Source organism: Juglans regia, chromosome 5 (assembly GCF_001411555.2).
Source record: "Juglans regia cultivar Chandler chromosome 5, Walnut 2.0, whole genome shotgun sequence".
Lineage (NCBI taxonomy): Eukaryota > Viridiplantae > Streptophyta > Magnoliopsida > Fagales > Juglandaceae > Juglans > Juglans regia.
This window is the reverse complement of record NC_049905.1, coordinates 18,433,929-18,453,475: the sequence shown is the minus strand read 5'-3', so window position 1 is coordinate 18,453,475 and position 19,547 is coordinate 18,433,929. Positions and strand designations below refer to the sequence as shown.

Below are 19,547 nucleotides of genomic sequence, written 5' to 3'. Positions count from 1 at the left end.
TTTTAGAGTATAAGTTATGTGGTTTGAGCCTTCCATTGAGACGTTACAAATAACAAATTAGTAAGAATTTCTCATTCCCAAGCAATGTAGAATCTCATACACCACCTACCCCGATCCTTATCATATGGGGTATAACATAATGTAAGGCTTTAAGGAATGCAAACTACAACATGCCAACAGATTAGCAAATGAAGCTGCACATCGACTTACAAGACATGCATGGAGTGCTACTGACATGCAAATTTGGCGGCAGAGTGCACCTTCTTTTGTTGAAAATGTTACTTGGATTGATATACAGTTTTTGTAATTTGTTTATGGTTTATTTCCACTATGAAATAAAGTTGCTCCTATAAAAAAAAAAACAAAAAAATAAATTATTCACGCATGCAATATTAATTCATAATTCTATCAATTCAATGATAAACTTAATCATATCCATTTAAATTTTCTTAAAATGAATATTCCAAAATCTCAAAATTTGAACGATAAATTCTTAAAAATCTTAATACTAATTATTTTTAAAATTCATTCTAATCACTAGTATTTCAACCGACATCTTGAGAGGTCGCTGAAATCTGGCGGCACATTATCAGAATATGGCGACTGCTCATTGGAGTCTGATTGCCATCGAAAATTTGGTGGTGTGGTCGACACCCACCGTTAGTTTTTTTTAAAAGAGAAATGCTACATACAGTCATGAAATGCGAAAGCGCTATGCAATCTTTTTTAAAAAGAGTGAGGTCCACTACTAAAAAATTAATTTTTTTTTCATGTGGATCCCGTATTTACTCACTTTTTTTTAAGGGATTGGATGACGTTTGCGCACTCCACAATTGCAAATATCATTTCTCTTTTAAAAATAATTTTATAATGTTTGTATATGCAGGGTGCATGATTAATGTAATATACTAGTTATTGATGAAAAAATGTGGTATAAATGGGTGTAAAAATCCCTTTTATACCAAATCCTATTTTTAGATTTTTTTATTATTATTAATTAATGAGAAAAGATATTTGCAACTATAAATTGTGCAACCGTCGCGTAATCACTTTAAAAAAAGTGAATAAAACATGGGACTTATATAGCAAAAAAAAATTAATTTTTTAATAGTAGATCCCACTCTTTTTCAAAACGATTACGCGGCATTTACACACTTCATGGTTATATGTAGAATTACTCTTAATTAATATATATATTCAGGATCATAGGGATCGATATCTTGCATGCAATCTTATTAGAATTAAATCAGATGCATATATGGCGTGGTGTGAGGCGTGTAGTGCAACTTAATTCAAAGTGTGCGATATATACTATTAAATATAACTTTATATGGAAGGTTATTACGAAAAATGACATGTACATGAAAGAATTATATATGTAAAACATATATATAATATAATGATTTACGAACGTCACTACGGCCACCAGAAATGTATTCCCATTGGATGATTTTAAATAAATTATAAAATGGTTGGTTTCAATTATTTTTAAGAGGGATGTTAGTCATCATCCAATGATAAGTAGAATTCTATTTTCAAATGAAGTGGTACAATTTCACCTTTCCCATGCCATTTTTGCTTTTCTATCGTTTTTAAAAGGTAATAAAATATGCCAACTTCCATTGTTTCATGCGATCTTTTGATCTTTAAAGACTCGAGATGATCGGTTCAAAAGGCCATCTCAGAAAGTTCGAACGCCCTTCCGGCCTCCTTCACTTGGTTTTAGAAGAACCTTGGACTATGTTTGGGTGGGGTGCGCCAGGCCTATGCAGTAGTGCAACGCATGGACGACGCTCGAAGACCCCAGCAGCAAGCTACTGTGATGGGCCTTCCCCCTCAAAAAATTAATTTAATATCGTGTGACCCGATGGGCCACGTATCAGATATTAAACTGATAAGAACAGATACTACACTTGATCTTAGCCAAAAGGCCGAGAAAGGTATGCTTTGATTCTGCCTTCCGTTTCGTTTTTATAACTCAGCCTTCACTTCGGATGCTCTTATTCTCTCGGTGTGGGATTATTCGAGCTTGCGGGAACAGAACACACGTGGCCGTGTCTTCCGCTGCTCCGCACACTGAAGTGAATAATTCAAGCGATTACTAAGGGGTGCGCCTGTTTGTCCATGAACCTGTTTTTTTTCACATTTAGAAGGTCGTAGAGAGAGAGAGAGAGAGAGAGAGAGAGAGAGAGAGAGAGAGAGGATATTGTTCCTGCATGCAGTCTCACAAATTAACCCCATATGATCAGCACCATCCAAAGCCCGGCCATCCCTTATTTTATTAAATTTTCCCAGTACCTTATTTTACTTATTTTTACAAGAGAAAGCAATGCACTCTTCAAACAGTAGTCTACATAATCAGCAAAAGACAGTCCTGTGTGGAACCGAGAGTTGGAAGTTTTGAACCATAATTTGATCATGATCATCATGTGTTGTTTTTTTGTTTCTTTTGTGTTGCCTAGCTTGCCTTTGTAGATATCTCATGCTAATAATAGAAAAAATAAGAAGAGATTGGCCGCGAACCATCAATATGCATGGGGCCAACAAGGAGAATATCGAAAACTTCCAACTCTCAATTCCATATTTTGTCATCGGCACTGTGCTGTCATAGCCCTCAATTGGTGGGCTAGCTGTAATATTTCAACTATTTCTATCTTTTTCCTAGCATTTAAATTGTTTGTTTGACCCAAAAAACTAGACGCATTAATTATTTTGGCCTGCTTTTTTCAGCATTAATTGTTTGTTTTGAAGGATTCGGACAAAATAAGCTTAATTCACTCCGTCCGTGCTCATATCATCTCCTTCACAGCATATTCTTTTTTTATCATTAATTAGAGTTGTTAGTGTATATATTTGTATCTTAGAATATACTTAAAATGTTAGATCATATCTTTAATTTCTTAGAATTATACCAGATCATATCCTTAATTTCTTGTAATTATGTTAGGTTGCAATCTTTCCTTTTAGTTGTATATTTCCTTATTTGTTTTGGCCATATTCCACTATATATAAGCTTCCTTTATATAGTTTAATACATTACAGAAATATACACTTCTACGATTCTTTCTATTTCTACCAAAGTAGTGGTCAGTGTATAATTTGTTGCTTTCTAAATGGGAAAATGGTGTTCTATTGTTTTCTCTCTACTGTTCTTTTTTCCTCTGTTTCACGGAGGAATAGCAGCAGCAGCAGCGGCAGCAAAAGCACAGGAAGGATTAGAGGAATGGGGATATGTTGAAGTTAGACCCAGTAAGTTGATGTTTGTGAAAGATTTTATTCATTTGTATTCTTAGTACTTTTGTTCTCAAAGGAAGTGTACGTTATTCTTTGCATCTGGATTGTGTTATATAAATATAAATATATATATATATATATATATATATATATGCAGAAGCCCACATGTTCTGGTGGCTTTACAGAAGTCCCTACAGGGTTGAAGATGATCCCTCCAAGCCATGGCCTATCATTCTTTGGTTGCAGGGTGGACCTGTGAGTATTGAAAAACTCTTGAACATGATATACTTGTTTCTTCAAGCTAATTCATTTTTCACTTTCACTAGTTTTGTGATCCACTGTCGATATTTGTATTAATTTCTTCAAGCTTCATAGGGTGCTTCAGGAGTTGGGATTGGAAATTTTCAAGAGATTGGGCCATTAGACAGTGATTTGAAGCCAAGGAATTCAACATGGTTGCGAAAAGCTGATCTTTTATTCGTGGTAAGTTAGCCGTGATTGGAAATCTGCAATGAAGTAAAAATTAGATTCATTGCTTTTAACAAACTGCCTATTGGATTTCATGTACGTAGGATAATCCGGTTGGAACGGGATATAGTTTTGTGGAGGATGAAGAACTGTTAGTCAAAACCGATGAGGAGGCAGCAGCTGATTTAACGACATTGTTGGAGGAGATATTCAATAGAAATGAGAGTCTCCAAAAGTGTCCTCTACACATTGTGGCAGAATCTTATGGTGGGAAATATGCAGTTACTCTTGCACTCTCAGCACTTAAGGCCATAGAAGCTGGGAAGTTGAAGCTTAAATTGGGAGGTAACATTTTTCAAACAAACAATCTTTCTCCAACGAGCTATGTCAAGAATTATCTGGACATAGCCACACACACAGAGAGAGAGAGAGAGAGAGAGAGAGAGAGAGACTGTCATTGTGCTCATTGTAGATATATTTTTGCAGAAACTTGAGCGATTTTGTTTTCCTATTCTTTTTCTCTTCCATATGCAGGAGTGGCACTAGGAGATAGTTGGATCTCCCCAGAAGATTTCGTGGTAGAAACAGCTTGTTGATTTGTCCAATTAAAGTATGCAATAATTAGGAACTTTTATATGTATTTCATCTGCTAAGATTTAAGTCTTTGGTAATGCAGTTTTCATGGGGTCCTCTTCTCAAAGATATCTCGCGGTTTGATAACAACGGGCTGCAGAAATCAAATAGGTCCACTTTTAACTACATTAATTAAAACATCTAAGACTAGGATTTGAGAATTTCAGTTTGCTGACAAACTCATTTGAAAAAACAGTCTGGCTCTGAAGATTAAGCAGCAAATTGAGCAAGGTCAATATGTTGATGCAACCAATTCATGGATGCAACTTGAGTCAGTAGTTACCTCCAACAGCAATAATGTGGTATAGAATGCATTTAGCCATATATATATATTGACTGAATTCTCGTCTCTAAAACTCAATTATAACACAAAATTAATATGATGCGTGGATTTTCAGGACTTCTACAATTTTCTGTTGGATTTTGGATCAGAAGCGATTACAGATCAAGTAGATTTCTCAAAAGGGATAGCAGTAAAAAGATATTCAACGTATTTGAGTTCCTTAAGGTCTTCTCCTGGTGGTGTAGGTGATTTGGGGAGTTTGATGAATGGTGTTATTAAAAAGAAACTCAAGATCATTCCAGAAAATGTGGAGTGAGTTTTCTCTGCCTTTCTGATTGCAGAAAAAAAAAAAAAAATTGCTGAAACTGTAAATGAAAGAAGTATCATTGAGGGCTTCCTTTACAGGTGGGAAGGGCAGTCAGAAAATGTTTTCACAAAGCTTGTGGGCGATTTTATGAAACCAAGGATCAGTGAGGTAATTAGGAGATCAATTAATGAGTGAAGTTTGTAAAGTCTGATTTCAGTTTTAGGGCAGGAAAATTCCATTTTTTTTTTTTTCCCTTCATAGATTCACTAAGAAAAGTAATTAATAAAAGTTAATTTCTTTGATCACATTTTTTATTTTCTTTAAAGTTAGATCTTTTAAGTGACCAAATCCTTGTTAATATATATTTTACAGGTCGATGAGCTCCTTGCTAAAGGAGTGAATGTGACTGTTTACAATGGGCAAGTAAGATTAATAATCAGTACTTCTATTTTTTCAAGGATGGTAGTACTGTTGAGTAGTACTTGAGGCGAAATATCATTAGTTGTTATCAAATTCGACATAATTTGGTTAATTTTTGTCATTTTAATTTTAATATTAATTTTCATCAATATTGGTGGGAATATTCATATTAATAACTATAGTACTCATCATGATATTGTAACCTTGATAATATATATATATATATATATATATATATATAAGCCAGGGCTGATCATGACATGATATATAGTTTGGCTGCTCGTTAATTGCAGCTTGATCTTATATGTGCAACCATGGGAACAGAAGCCTGGATTGAAAAACTCAAGTAACTCTCTAATCTCTTTCTAATTCCTTTAATATTCTTTCTTTTTTTTTCCTGCCATCTTGAAATGGTGTTTGTGTTCTCTCTCTCTCTCTCTCTCTCTCTCTCTCTCTCTCTCTCTCTCTCTCTATATATATATATATATATATAATATATACGCGCGTGTATGATCAGGTGGGAAGGGCTACTTAATTTCTCGAGCACGGTCAGAACCCCTCTCTACTGTGGAAATAATACAAGAACAGAGGGTTTCTTCAAGTCATACAAAAACCTACATTTCTATTGGATTCTTGGAGCAGGCCACTTTGTAAGTCCTTTTTTTTTTTTTTTTGTCTGAAAAGAATACAGTATTCAATTTTATTGATTATCCTCACTTTTTAATGAAAAAAACTGTGATTACAATTAGATAAATGGAGATTACATGTCATCTTAAATTCCAAACCTAAGTATATATTGCAAGAATATAAATAAAGAGTGTGTTTGTTTTTAATCTGTTGGCAATAACGTCATTCCCCATGCATGATCATTAATACCATGGAATTAGCTCATATATAATATAATAATAATTACCATTTTCAGTTATTTCTAGTACTTCACAGAAATAAAGATCTTAGATCAGAACAATTTTATCGATCGACGAGAACTAGTTCTGCCAGTACTTGCACACGTGACATGTACTTCAAGTCTTCCACATGATGAAAGTAAATGTACGTGCGTGCTAGCTAGCTTGGGGCCACCACCGCTTTAAAATTTTGCCCTAGTTGTTGCACTCGTCTCTTTCACATGCTTCATTTTAAAGAAATCTGATCAGATCAGGAACTGATCCCTCTTTTGGTCAAGAAAAACAAGAAAAGGAAAAACACCTTGTTTCATGAGCTGCATGCTTTTCGAGCTAACCCTGTATATATCTGCATGCATGAGTGCTGACATAATGAGTAATAATCATGACCTTTGAGAGAGAGAGAGAGGGTTGCAAATAGCCTGATCAGTAATTAAGAATGTGAGATTGTTGTTTAATTTGCTTGCATGAGAAATTAAGGAAATGCTTATTCTGATATTTACATATATGCATGCAGGTACCTAGTGATCAGCCCTGTGTTGCATTAAACATGGTCGGTGCCATCACGCAGTCCCCAGCGGCTTCTTGGTAGAAATTAAGGAAAAATGTCATTCCAACAAGCGATTAGCCAACCAGGAAGAGGGTTGCCTGTAAGCTGGTTCAGTCGCAGAGCCAACGAGCAAACCAGAAAGAGAGAGAGAGAGAGAGAGAGGTGCAATACTATATATGTTTGGTCATCCGCAGTTCATGTATTTAGTTTAAATTAAATAATTTACTATCTTGTCTTAAATATTTATTTATTTCAAAAGCTTAAACTAGTATAAATATTTAAGAAAGGAGTTTCATAATTTAATTTGCAATTTAATACTTCTTCCTCTCGCGAGTATAAGTACAACACGTAAAATATTTATTTCAAATGATGGGATGAAGTGTGATTGTGTAGTAATAATTATAGCTGTAAATAAATAATGCTACTCAATTGGCTCGATTAAACTCATTCGACTCTATTCGATTATTAATTAATAGGTTGTTGGTGAACAAAAAGTTAGATTCGATTATTAAATTAGACAAAGTAATTGTATAAAATTCACCCGACTCAATTAAAGTTTATGAGCATGCATGCTCGTATAAAGTTAAGCTCGAGAACTCGTCAGCTCGTTGATCATATACTAATTAACACAGATATATATATATATATATTAATATATATATATATATATAAATCATGTTATATATGTGTAAAGTTCATTATATATAGTATATATAATAATATATAGTAATTATGATGAACGTCATATGTGTGTATATATGATTCATTAACTTATAATGAGTATCATTGTATCATGTGTACTTATAAATAACTGATATCTTATACTAGTATAATTTATTAGAATTGGATAAGAACCAATTAGCCATATAGTCTTGTAGTTATTTAATTGTATTTGCAAATAATTGTGAATAACTATAATTGTAAAAATAAATTTATATTTAATTGTATATTGTGAGTAAGAATATTATGTTATTTTACTTTTTAATTTCATTTTTTTTAAATAATTCTTTTTAAAAAAATTAATAAATGAGTTGAGCCGAACTCTCGATTTGATTTTTAGTCGAATCTCGAGTTGAGTTTGGACATAATAACGTAAGTTTTATACGAGTTGAGTCGGAACATCCAAAATTGATTAACTCTTCCAATATGATTGATATATTATCATTATACTGAAGAAGTTTAGAGCTCATGATATTTATCTTTGGTTTTTAATCTAAACTTTCGAAAACCATATTCCCTTTGAGACAGATTACATTATTATTTCTTTTATGCTTGCTATTTCTTTGTGTACTTTGGTGTTTCTAAATGTCCACTAGTTTTTGCTAAAACCTTTACTTTATGGTAACAAAGGAAATTAATTTTTTTTACGTAGATCAGAATAATAGTTCGCATTGTTCGATGTTCAAAACTCCTTGGTTAGGTAGTTCATATATATGATCCATCATAATATGTTTTATTTAAGATTTCAATTCTCTCGTGCTCCTACTAGATTAGGTTATACGAATTTGTCGTATTCGAGTATGTCAATTTCTACCCATCCTTTGATCCAATGAACTTATTGAATTGTTGATGGCTCGGATCAAACCCTAACCTCCCATATATTTTCCAACTCGGAATGACAAAGCTTTTGGGCAAACAGTACACAACAATCTGAAACCCACATTTGTATGTACTTAGGGAAAAGATCAAGAGTGTATATATGCCTAGTGTGTCCTTAGCTAGTTCGTTGCTAATTTGATATCTTATGTGAAAAGGTAGTCTCTACTCTCTATGGGTTTAGGTACCCTCCAAGCAGTTCTAGGCTGCACGTAGCCTGTTGCATGTATTGGCCATCAAATCTTCAATCAATCATCAGTAGTACTGCCAATTATTGGAAATCCAATTGCAGAAATTTTATCAAGGCTCCAAGACTAATTTGCACAGATTTCATTCAAGCTTCCAACTCCCTACTGATCAATTGTCTAATATTAATTGTTAGAAAGATAATTAAGGATGAAGATTAATTTGATCATCTATAGTGTGACCACTTATTTCATTTGCCAGAAAAGTATAATTTGATGACATTTGAAAAGCTTCAATTTGAACTCTTCAGGTAAGAACAAATGCTAGGAAAGCAACATATTGCTAATGAGGCCACTTTAGCTTTATATTCCGAAAAACCTACCAACAAATTATGAATAAGAAATTCTGGTAATCAAAACCAATGCAGGTTTTTAATGATGGACTAATATCTAACTTATCTAATTCATTCACTGCTAATTTACTTCTATAATAATATCTAATTTAATTTTTATACTATACTTATACTATATTGTCTAATTACATGTTATCATACTATAGTATTACATATTAATTTTAGTCTCTAATTACATGTTATTATACTATAGTATTACATGTTATTATATTATACTAGTGGCTAACTTATTTATAACGTATTTCTACACTAGACTTATTTTTAGTGTCTAATTACATGTTATTATACTTTAGTAAATTAGTATTATGTGCTATTAATTTATTATACTAGATTTATTAGTTATTTTTATACTAGTGTCTAATTTATTTCTATACAAGACTTATACTATAGTGCCTAACTACATGTTATTACATTAGTATTACATATTATTACACTAATGTCTAAATTATTTCTAACTTAATTATATACTAGATTTTCTAGTGTCTAATTACATGTTATTATATTTTAGTAAATTAGTATATGTGTTATTAATTTGTTATACTATACTTATTTAAATACTAGTGTCTAACTTATTTCTACACTTGATTATATATGGTAGTAATACTATGATGTTTACATATACTAAACTATCATTAGTCTATTTATATTATAATATAAGTATATTATTTTATAATAATTAGCTCATACTAGTATATTATTGAATTTAACTTTATAAGTTCTAGTTATATAATTATATAACTATGCTAGTCTATATGATAAATATATAAATAAATACATATTTTTATAATATATATACAATAACAGAGTCGAATTCAGAATCAAAGTCGAAGTTGGAACATAAAGTCGAAGTCAGATTGAATCGGAGTCAGAGTCAATCCAACGACACCTCCGACTCCAACTCCGACCTTGACTGAAAAGTTAAAAATAAATCCGACTTCGACTCTGTTATTTTGGAGTCGGAGCAGAGCTGGTTTCGAAATCGGATTTTTGGATTTCTGCTCAACCTTACTTTTACCTATAAATCTCTCAGTCGCTCTCTCTACTTTATGACAACCTCAATGACCAAATGTCTATGCCAGTAAGCCAATACTTGGAGCACGCTGCATCGTCGTCTAGAGCTCCATTGCTGGTGAGTCATCCCTATCTTGGTCTCATCTCCCTCTTTTGTCCAATCTCTTTACACTAAGGCTTCTCTCTCTCTCTCTAAAAGTCTACATCTCAGCCTAAGCACTATAACCAAGAGGCACCACACCACAATTGAACCGTCGAATTTAATCAAACCATCTCTTTTCCTGTGATGACAGTTTTTAGCATTTTCAAAATATAATAAGATAAATCAAGTATGATACTAACACATCCCCATCACATGAATCCAGTAAATCTCAACTTTTATATCATTCTACCATAAATGTGAATGTCATTCGTTGTCCTTGTCACCACTACAAATTGCCAAGTCAGTATGCAGAGTGATTTATTTGCACAATACTACTCCACAAAAAAAATGACCATCTTCAATTAAGATATATTCATCTCCGCCAAAAAATTGACATCTCTACCAACAATGAAAATCTCAAATAATAGTCATTACAAAAAGTACTTTTTAATATCCACAAAAAATTATCCAGCTCCACCAAAACTGTATCATTTATAATTGAACGTGTACATCAATATCGTCCTAGTCCGCTAGATGCAATCGAGAAGGCTGCACGAAAGAGTTTAGACAATAGTAAGAACAAATGCAAATTGACAACATTGGAAGGGCAAAAAAATGGTTAAAAGAACCAACACTTTTAAGAAATGTTATACCGTAATGTAGTTTGGATTACCTGTGAGGGATGGACCAATTGAGTCAATACCAAAATAAGTCGTAGTGTATACTTGGCCAGGTGCGTACTGTGGGCATAAAATGGAAAAAAAAAAAAAAAACTGTTAAAAAAACACCTGAATGTAGTTGGCCAAGTGTAGTTGGATTACCTGTGGCGGAGGATCAGTCGATCTAACACCAAAATCCATAGTGTATACTTAGCCAGGTGTATACTATGGGCATAAAATGAAAAAAAAAAAATGTTAAAAGAACACTCGAATTTTAAGATATGTTATACCATATTGTATGTTAAATTACTTGTGCGGGAGGCATAGTCAGTCCAATACCAAAATAAGTCAGGCCAAGTGTATACTGTGGGTATACTAGGCAAGGTTTGTATTGTGGACATAAAATGAAAAAGAAATGTTAAAAAAGCCAAGGCTTTTAAGACATGTTATATCGTAATGTAGTTTGAATTATCTGTGAGGGAGGACCAGTCGACGGACTTGGCAAGAAAGCCGGCACATGTGTCCAAACTTGGCTTTCGTTCTCAAGAGGATATCGACTGATGCAAGGAATCTTAGTATTAAATGAATTGAAGTCAGCAATTACTTCATTCTCTACCTTCCTCCTTAGGGCTGAATCGTACTGATCAACAAATTATTTTAGAGTTGTCTTAAAATTAACGTAGTCAACGAAGACTGCATTCATGCTTTCATTCCGTTGTGTCGTTGACATCCCTGTCCAAAATGTGACTCTAATGTTGGCCAGCACTCAAGAACGCCAGTCACTATATAGTGATCTCAACCATGCATTCTAGATCATATGTATCGAGCAAATCGCACCAATGTTCTTTGAATTCATGTTCACTTAAAGAGCCATATACGCACTTCTATAGAAAACTCTTGATCTCCTCATATGGAGAATGTGATCCAAATTTTTTAGGAAGCTTCTTCATTATATGCCACAAGCAGAAGCGATGCCTAGACATCGGAAATACCCTTAAAATTGCAATTTGCATTGCCTTGTCTTGGTCTGTGATGATTACATTAGGCGGTTGGTCATTCATACACTTCAAACAACCACTCAAAGTACGTGCGTCCTCATTGGATATGAATCCACACCCGAATAGAATTGATTGACCATGGTGGTTCACACCAACAAACGGTGCAAATGGCATCTTGTACACATTAGTCAAGTATATTGTGTCAAATATAATCATATCCCCGAATGATTCATACGCACATCTATCTGATAGTAAAAATATGGACTTTTTTTTTTTTTTTTTTTTGCATATCTCGAAAATAGTTACATAGAATTTCAGCACCTCTAACCCCGAGGGGAAGCTAACATGCTTTGTCAATGTAGTTCTGACACTCCTCCCCGAATTGCACATCCTCGTAACCCTCACTTCAACAACCACAATCTTGAAATTTGTTTACACTCGTATACATGTCTCGTCATTTATTTCCAGCCTCTTAGCCATAAGAGTATTAACCTTCTTAAAGCATCTGAAATGTTTTTCTTTTCCCAGACTACAAATATGTGTGTGATCTAATTTTACTTTAGTCAGGGTATATCCACCTTCATCATTCAAGGTTGCATTAATTCTAATCATACACCCTATCTTTTTTGTTCCTCTTGGCTTCAGAATATTCACAATCTTACTCTTTGATGTGCCTTGTCGCGCACATGCCAAGCAGAGCCATCTGACATTCTCATCGTCTTCCTATTTAGAATTCATTTTACACACCTCAAACCTCTTCTGCTTATCATACTTCATATGGTAAGACCAAACTTCTTCTACAGATGAAAATGTCATTCCAAGCCCAGGAGGTTCAATGGTTTCATCACACTCATTATTGCATGTCCTACCTCATCATACTCATAGTTTGCTTGACCCACCTCATCATACTCATATTCTGCACCTCACATAATCCATTGCAAGTCCAACCTTCGAATTATCTAACAAGCTGCAACCATATTCAAATAAAGATTCAAAATAGCTGCATGCCCATTTTTCATTTGCAATATCATATTCATATACACTTATTTTTTCCACATTTTTTAAGGTGTTTATATTGTGATGAAGTAGTATAATGTGGAAGAGTCCCAACTCACTACAACAAAACTTGGTTTTTCCCAGGAGGGGGTGCGGTCGAAAAAAGTGTATACTTCCTAGGAAAAGAAGTATTTCCCACCAATTTTTGTCATGGGAGACTCGTGGAATAAAACAGGTGGGGAAAGATATTTTTTCCACCAATTTTTTATTTCATGGGTAAAACCACCCTTTTCACCACGACATAAATGGTGGATAACGCATTTTAATTTTGTGGCAAATAAGTTCACTAACATCAACTCGTGGTCAGTAATAACGTCATCCTCCATGGCAGTAGTTCGTGGAAAATCTCCTATATCCATAAATGAACTTTGTGGCAAAAGTCATGTATTATAAGTTTTACCCACCAATTCATTTAAGGGAAAACATTACTCTGGACGTTGACTTTTGGTGGAAATAGGGTATTCTCGCCACAATCAATTGGTGAGAAAAGATAACTTGCTATGAACTGAAGTGGTTGTAAATGGTTTTTTCCCGGTTAACCTCATTTCGTAGCAAAAGCGATCATTACTATATCCCACGGGTATTATTTCATGGCAAAAGATATTTTCTCATTACAATTATCGGTAGGAATATCATTTTTTACTCAGTTTTGTTTTATATTTCCCATCAAAATCATACGTCAAAAAAGTTAATTACCCAGGAATAATAGTCGTGGGAAATACAATTGTTTCATTACACCTGTTTTCCCACCAAATCAACTCCTCATAAATAGGTTTTATGAAGTAATGTATGGCATTATAAAAAAAAATTGGTTTCCTGCCAATCAATCCCACAAACAATCCAACCAAAAATATAGTCACTTTCTACATTTATCCCACAAATAGGCCTGTATTGAACCTCTCTTAACACAATAATCTATCAACAAATGTAACCAACACCCAAAAAATTAACCAACCAAACCACCAAAGTTGGTAACATATATTATACATAATTAATATTGTACTTTACAATTCTGTCCATTGGGTTAACAAGTCAATTAAGGCCATCAAAATACAATGAATAGAGCAAATATAACCAAAGTACAACCCAACAACATGGATGATATGCAGCCTTGGGACTAAATGACATCACTGCAGTAAACCTCTCATGTGATAGTAATGCTGATTCACTGAGACAATTTTCATTCTTGAAAATATCATTAATATTCCCCTCTTGATCCACAAAGCATGGTGTCCAAAAATCCACCCGAACCAAATTGTTAGCCATGCTTAACTGTATTAGCCAATAGAAAACATTTATTTAGGAAAAAGTAGTAGCTAGAACATTACAATAGCCATTACCAAAGGTAAATTACAGGAAAATAGTTAACAATTATATTAAAGAACTGGCCAAATTAAAGCTGACGTCTTTCTTCTGAATCCCTCTTCATTTTATACACCAATTCCTAAGTCTGGCCATTCATGTTGGGTATTGATGGGAAATGTTTCTGATGAGAACTATGTCCATTGATAATACTTATATGGCCAAGGAAGTGAGATGGGCTAGGAAGCTTACTATGATATCAAGAGTTGAATCACAAATAATGAGGCTTAATTATCCATATAAGTTTTGTTGTAACATGATAATTGTTGTAACATGTTGTACATAGATTTAATTATTTTCATAGTCCATTAATCACAAATCACGAGGCTTCCCAAAAAGAATATCCTAGGGTCATGCATGGAAAATGTCAAATGTCATAGGAGTTGAATCTCAAATTAATTTCGAGCAAGTTGGTAGATATATATATATATATATATGCATTTTTTTATAAGTAATAAGTTATTGTATTCATATAAAGCATGAAAGTATATATATATACACATATATATATATATACTAGGTCAAGGTAACGTGCAAAGCACGTTAGCCTAGTTAGATGAAATGATTATTTTTAAAACATAATATATTTTTTATAAAAAAAAAAATGATTTGAATCAATAATGTATTGCATAGAAAAAAAATGCAAATTCTAACAAATATTTTTGGATAATGATAGTTAAGTACATGCTTGCATAAATTAAAAGATAAAAAAATTAATACAACGACAAATAAGTTAAAATAGGCCATAGGTTGATCCAAGTTTGGAGAAATTGAAATTACAGTTTTTTTTTAACAGATTTAGCATTAAAAATTTATTTCCTTAAATTTTTGCACACTATATTAGATCAGACACGATGTGTTTAAGAAAAAAAAGGGCTTCAGCATAGGACTTCTCGAGTTGAGCACTCAGTGACTTTGCCTTGCGAATTTTTCTCCCAGCTGGGGATTCCAAATTTTTATCAAAACTTTTCATTTTACTAATTCCAGCCTCATCTTTGTCATCTTGAGCTACGCTTGAGATTTTGCTGCAAGATTTTCTTTGGGGTACGATAATGGCATCCTTCAGAGTCCAAGGTGTGGTTGCAGCTTCATGATCTATCCCCTCAAATCTCCCATAAGGCTCTAATATATGTTCCTTCTTTACCTCCATCTGTGGTACTAACGATTGAGACATAAAAAGAACTCTGTCATTGCTCATGAATGCTGCAACACCGATTTATTCAAAGACAACAAAAGGGAAAAGAACAAAAACAAAAAGAAGCCGACAAATCCTTTTCCATTTTTGTAAGAAATAATCATTTTGCTTCTAAGGAAGTTCAAAACACTTCATTTATACAAAAAATGGTTAAGAGAGGAAAAAAAAAAAGAGGCTAAAAACTCGAGTGAAAGAAAGATGAGAAGGCTTACGATTACTTGAGAGCTGAATTTGAGTGCAGAAAAAGAGAGGGTGACCAGCTCATGGCCTGTACATTGGGACGTGTCTCTCGACTCCTTTTATAGGCCCACCATGACAGTGTCATAGTACTGCATGCAATGCGCATGCATCACTGTTTATTGTTAATTAATGTCCTTACATACATGCAATAACCAAATGAGATGGTCAATTTCTTACTTTTCTGAAGTGAGGAGAAGATTTTTTACTGACTTTATTACCTTCAGAGTCAAGAACTTGAGCTCTCTTTTTGCGTTCTGCTTCTGCTTGCATCTCTATACAAAATCTACTGCTCAAGCCAAAGCTTCAGACAACATAGTCATTATAAATTCGGGAGGGAATGCTATTTGTATACCTTTTCCAATGAGGCAAGATAAGAGTAGAATGTGACCTTTCCCATTTTGCAGGTGATACAATCTCAACCTTAAATCGAATTGCAGCCTTAAATAATAAAGGTAAAGTACTGCATCCAAATAAAAGTACAATCACTCAAAAGCACCATTCAGACCCAAACTTGTCTTTCAAAATACATTAGACAAAGATAAGCAAAGCCATCAAGGCCAAACATCAAAGCAAGCTTCAAAGACCCTACCTCTTTGGAACAAAAGAGAGTTAAAAGAAGAAAAAGATCATACACCAAAGCTTCAAAGACCCTACCTCCATAGATTGTTTACAATTTTCTTCAAACTTCTTAGCTGTAGAAGGGTCTGCTCAACCTTTTCTTCCTCTAGGGTTCCCCATTACAGAAAATAAAATCATCCCAAACATAATATTTATTATCATTGTCATTGTCAAACTATAGGAAGCAAATGAGAACCCTAGGGAGAGTTCCTGATTAGCCAATGCTTAAAAAGAGAACAGATACGAATCAAGTGAAACGAAATTACCCAAAGAAATCGAGAACCTCGACAATCTGATCTGCTAAATCATCAGCGGAAAGCAAAGGCTTTTCGGGGCTGATTTCGGCAGCTCCCAACTGCAACAGCTCTTGAAGAAACAAATTATGTTAATTATTGCATTTAATAAATAACATAGTAATGCAATGCAGATATGAAAATCAAACATTACCAAAATATGTCAAATAGTAAGTTACAAACCTCATGCCCTGGAGGACTAATATGATATATGCAAAAATTGTGGAGCAGCAAGGAACATGCTTCTGGACAAAAGAATAATCCTTGAAAGCAGGACACATCTGATCAATCACATACAGCCAAAAGATAAGTTAGAGCTTGGTAGCATGGTGAAACAGGTTTATAGTATCATCTGACTTCTTAATTTCTTGATGTAACAAATCAAGAAACATGTTATCAATAAAATCCTTGTTTTACTGATAAAAAAAAAGAAACATATGATGCATATTTACATTTTTCGTACCCTAAAACATGCACGGTGTGGATTCAAATTTAAACTATGGCCATGCATGAAGAACACATGTATTTTGATGAGAGTTGGGGGAAAGCAAACATATTTCTTACATTTCGTTACAAGACATTCATTGTCCCAAGTCCACAGAACTACGCAACTTAAAGCTGAAATGATTTGGCTGTCTATCATTTGCAAAAAATTCTGGACGATGCAAGTTTCCAGCAATTCATGCTTATGTCACTCATGTTTCCCAAAATTTTGGACAATTTGATCATGTTCTCCATACAAAAAAAAAAAAAAAAACCATATATACCAAAAATCAACATAAAAGCATTGGAAATTAATAAGTATATCTATCGATATACCATAAATTAATGGGCTTGGTGAGGAAGATGCAGTGTTGGACATCCCGCATACACGACGGTCTAAAATTCGAATCCACATGAACGGAAAACACTTTGTAAAAAATGAAGTTAAATTTACTCACGATTTAGACCTAAATCTGGATAAGTGACAAGAGCTGGCTTGTCCGGGTCTCCATACACAGCAACAGACACAGAACCAAGAGAAGTTTCTATACGATGCTCCTGCAAGACATATTTCAATAGGTGCATAACAGTTTCAGTCATATTCAGAACCAAGCAAATTAAATAGGCAAATAAACTCCTCAAGACCCAATATCCATTCCAGCCATCCTATTTGTGAATTCCCAACCTTAGAATCAAAGACAGAGCAAGGTCCAGTTTTGTTGGCACTACAGTAAAGCTTAAGTCAATTTAAAATACAAAAACAAATGAAACCAATCTAATACTCTAATACTAAATCCTAACAGCAACATTTGCAGTCAACAACCAGAAGAGCAACTTTAATGCTGACAATAGGAATGCATGCATGGAAGACAATCTTCAATTAGAGATTAAACAGAAATTAGAGATTCCTCTCTGCTAACACTGTTGATAGTTACAAAATTAGAGATGGGCATCTCTCCTGCCAAAGGCTGGTAAACTTGTGTGAGGGCATCTCTTCTGCTTCTTTTGCATGGAAAGCAGAAGAAAAGCCAAGTGGAATCCTCTCTGCTAACACTGTTGATAGTTACAATTCACCAAATGACACACCAACCACTGCTCTTCATTGGGTGATTTTATTATTATTATTATAATTATAATTATAGGTACTGGTTCTGGGGAGATTTTTTCCACTAATAGATTTTTTTCCACTAATAGAAGGTACAGATATTTGCCAGCTTACCCTCCACTGCATTCCCATTAGAGAAGGGGGTGGTGGGCCTGAGGTGCGCCTGGCCTAAAGCAGCAAGACAAGCTCTGTTCCTAGCGATGTACATGTTCTATAATTCAATACAAATACAAATACAAATACAACTAAAAAAAATTGGACGTACCTTTCTTTATGGTGACTGACATAGTGGATATTGGAAGAACTCCTGAGAAACTGATGGGTAGATAATCCTCCTGGTTATGGCAGATCAGGTTAGTAGATAGGGGAAAGCGTCACCAAAAAGTAGTGAAAGAGTAAAAATACTGATATTTTGCCTATTCTACAGGTCCTCGGCGTGTATTTTTATTTGTTTTGGATAGCACACCCCATGAATTACTGAATTCACTACATCTCCAGACTGTTGAATCTATCGACCCGAATTTGAAACTTCCAGCTAGTACCGGCAAGGCTGCCTTGAACATGAGCAAAAGGCTTATTTTGGAGGAGGTGGAGGAATGTGGGATTTCACCATTCCCACCCACGCAACAATTCCAACTGCTAGGATAATCCATCCAAATATGTCATATTTGAGATCACTACTCTTCTTCTTTGAACCCTGGAAAAAACTAATGTAGCAGGCTCAATCATCCAACAAAAATGAAATGGAGCAAATTTAAACCTATAAAGAACTTGACAAGAAATTTATAGATCATCTCTCCTACCAAAGGCTGGTAAATTGGTGAATGATGCAATAGCAACCTCCATGTGTGTGCGTGCACATCTAGAGCAATTTCGAAATTAGGCTTAAGTTTAATAAATTCTGATGTATAAAGAAAGGTCCATATATAGTAACCCTCACACAAGTATAATGGGTATAAAGTCATAAGCTCCAATTTTCTCATTACGTACAATATTCTTGCCATATGTCAATTGATAACTATAAACGACAAGATGGAGAAATATGCCAAACCCATTTCGCAGCCTATTAATCACATGAGTAGTTTGTGTACTTTTGTGGATTTCAAATTTAATAGCTCACATGATGTGCACGAAAACTTGGCAAAGTTACAAGAAATCTATAAAAACTCTTCCTTGAAATACGCATGAGAGACCAAAGAAAAGGATAAACAAGAACAAGACTTGTCGAGGCAAAAACATCAACCTGATTTCATTCAAGTGGGTCCAACTCTAAAGTTAGTCTCATTTTGCTTTGCTTTACACATGAGCAGGACCATATAATGAGGTGCACTATTATTGAAATATGGATTTTTTCAAAATTTTCCAGGTTCAACAATCTGGATTGCTATACTTTG

At 34.1% G+C, this 19,547-nt stretch overlaps 2 protein-coding genes and 1 non-coding gene across 6 annotated transcripts; 1 reads left to right on the top strand and 2 right to left on the bottom strand.

Annotated features, from left to right (window-relative positions):
• Positions 1 to 1,748: 1,748 nt before the first annotated feature.
• On the bottom strand, positions 1,749 to 1,944 carry LOC118348548. Its single transcript, XR_004801626.1, has one exon. It is a non-coding gene; the product is annotated as a U2 spliceosomal RNA (small nuclear RNA).
• Positions 1,945 to 3,113: 1,169 nt separating this feature from the next.
• Positions 3,114 to 6,983, top strand: LOC109001057 (serine carboxypeptidase-like 51). Its single transcript, XM_018978171.2, has 13 exons — positions 3,114 to 3,249; positions 3,392 to 3,489; positions 3,610 to 3,717; positions 3,807 to 4,047; positions 4,237 to 4,280; positions 4,379 to 4,446; positions 4,532 to 4,637; positions 4,734 to 4,930; positions 5,024 to 5,093; positions 5,298 to 5,348; positions 5,639 to 5,691; positions 5,863 to 5,995; positions 6,765 to 6,983. Exons 1-13 carry the CDS (start codon positions 3,114 to 3,116, stop codon positions 6,837 to 6,839), a joined length of 1,380 nt encoding a protein of 459 aa, XP_018833716.1. The 3' UTR covers positions 6,840 to 6,983.
• An 8,100-nt stretch (positions 6,984 to 15,083) lies between these two features.
• LOC118348513 (protein NDL1-like) lies at positions 15,084 to 18,855 on the bottom strand. 4 transcript variants are annotated; one of them, XR_004801581.1, is made up of 10 exons: positions 18,419 to 18,855; positions 18,268 to 18,347; positions 17,507 to 17,606; positions 16,749 to 16,846; positions 16,539 to 16,627; positions 16,309 to 16,378; positions 16,043 to 16,114; positions 15,873 to 15,940; positions 15,627 to 15,743; positions 15,084 to 15,377 (listed from the first exon to the last, which is right to left on the bottom strand). XR_004801581.1 is itself a non-coding variant. In XM_035690376.1 (7 exons), the coding sequence occupies exons 2-6, from the start codon at positions 18,283 to 18,285 to the stop codon at positions 16,363 to 16,365; spliced, it is 321 nt and encodes a 106-aa protein (XP_035546269.1). In that variant the 5' UTR covers positions 18,286 to 18,347; positions 18,419 to 18,571; the 3' UTR covers positions 16,007 to 16,114; positions 16,309 to 16,362. The 4 variants fall into 4 exon arrangements, 1 of the variants encoding a protein (XP_035546269.1); XR_004801579.1 differs by having other exon boundaries at positions 15,873 to 16,114; XR_004801580.1 differs by having other exon boundaries at positions 15,084 to 15,369; positions 15,873 to 16,114.
• Positions 18,856 to 19,547: the final 692 nt, after the last annotated feature.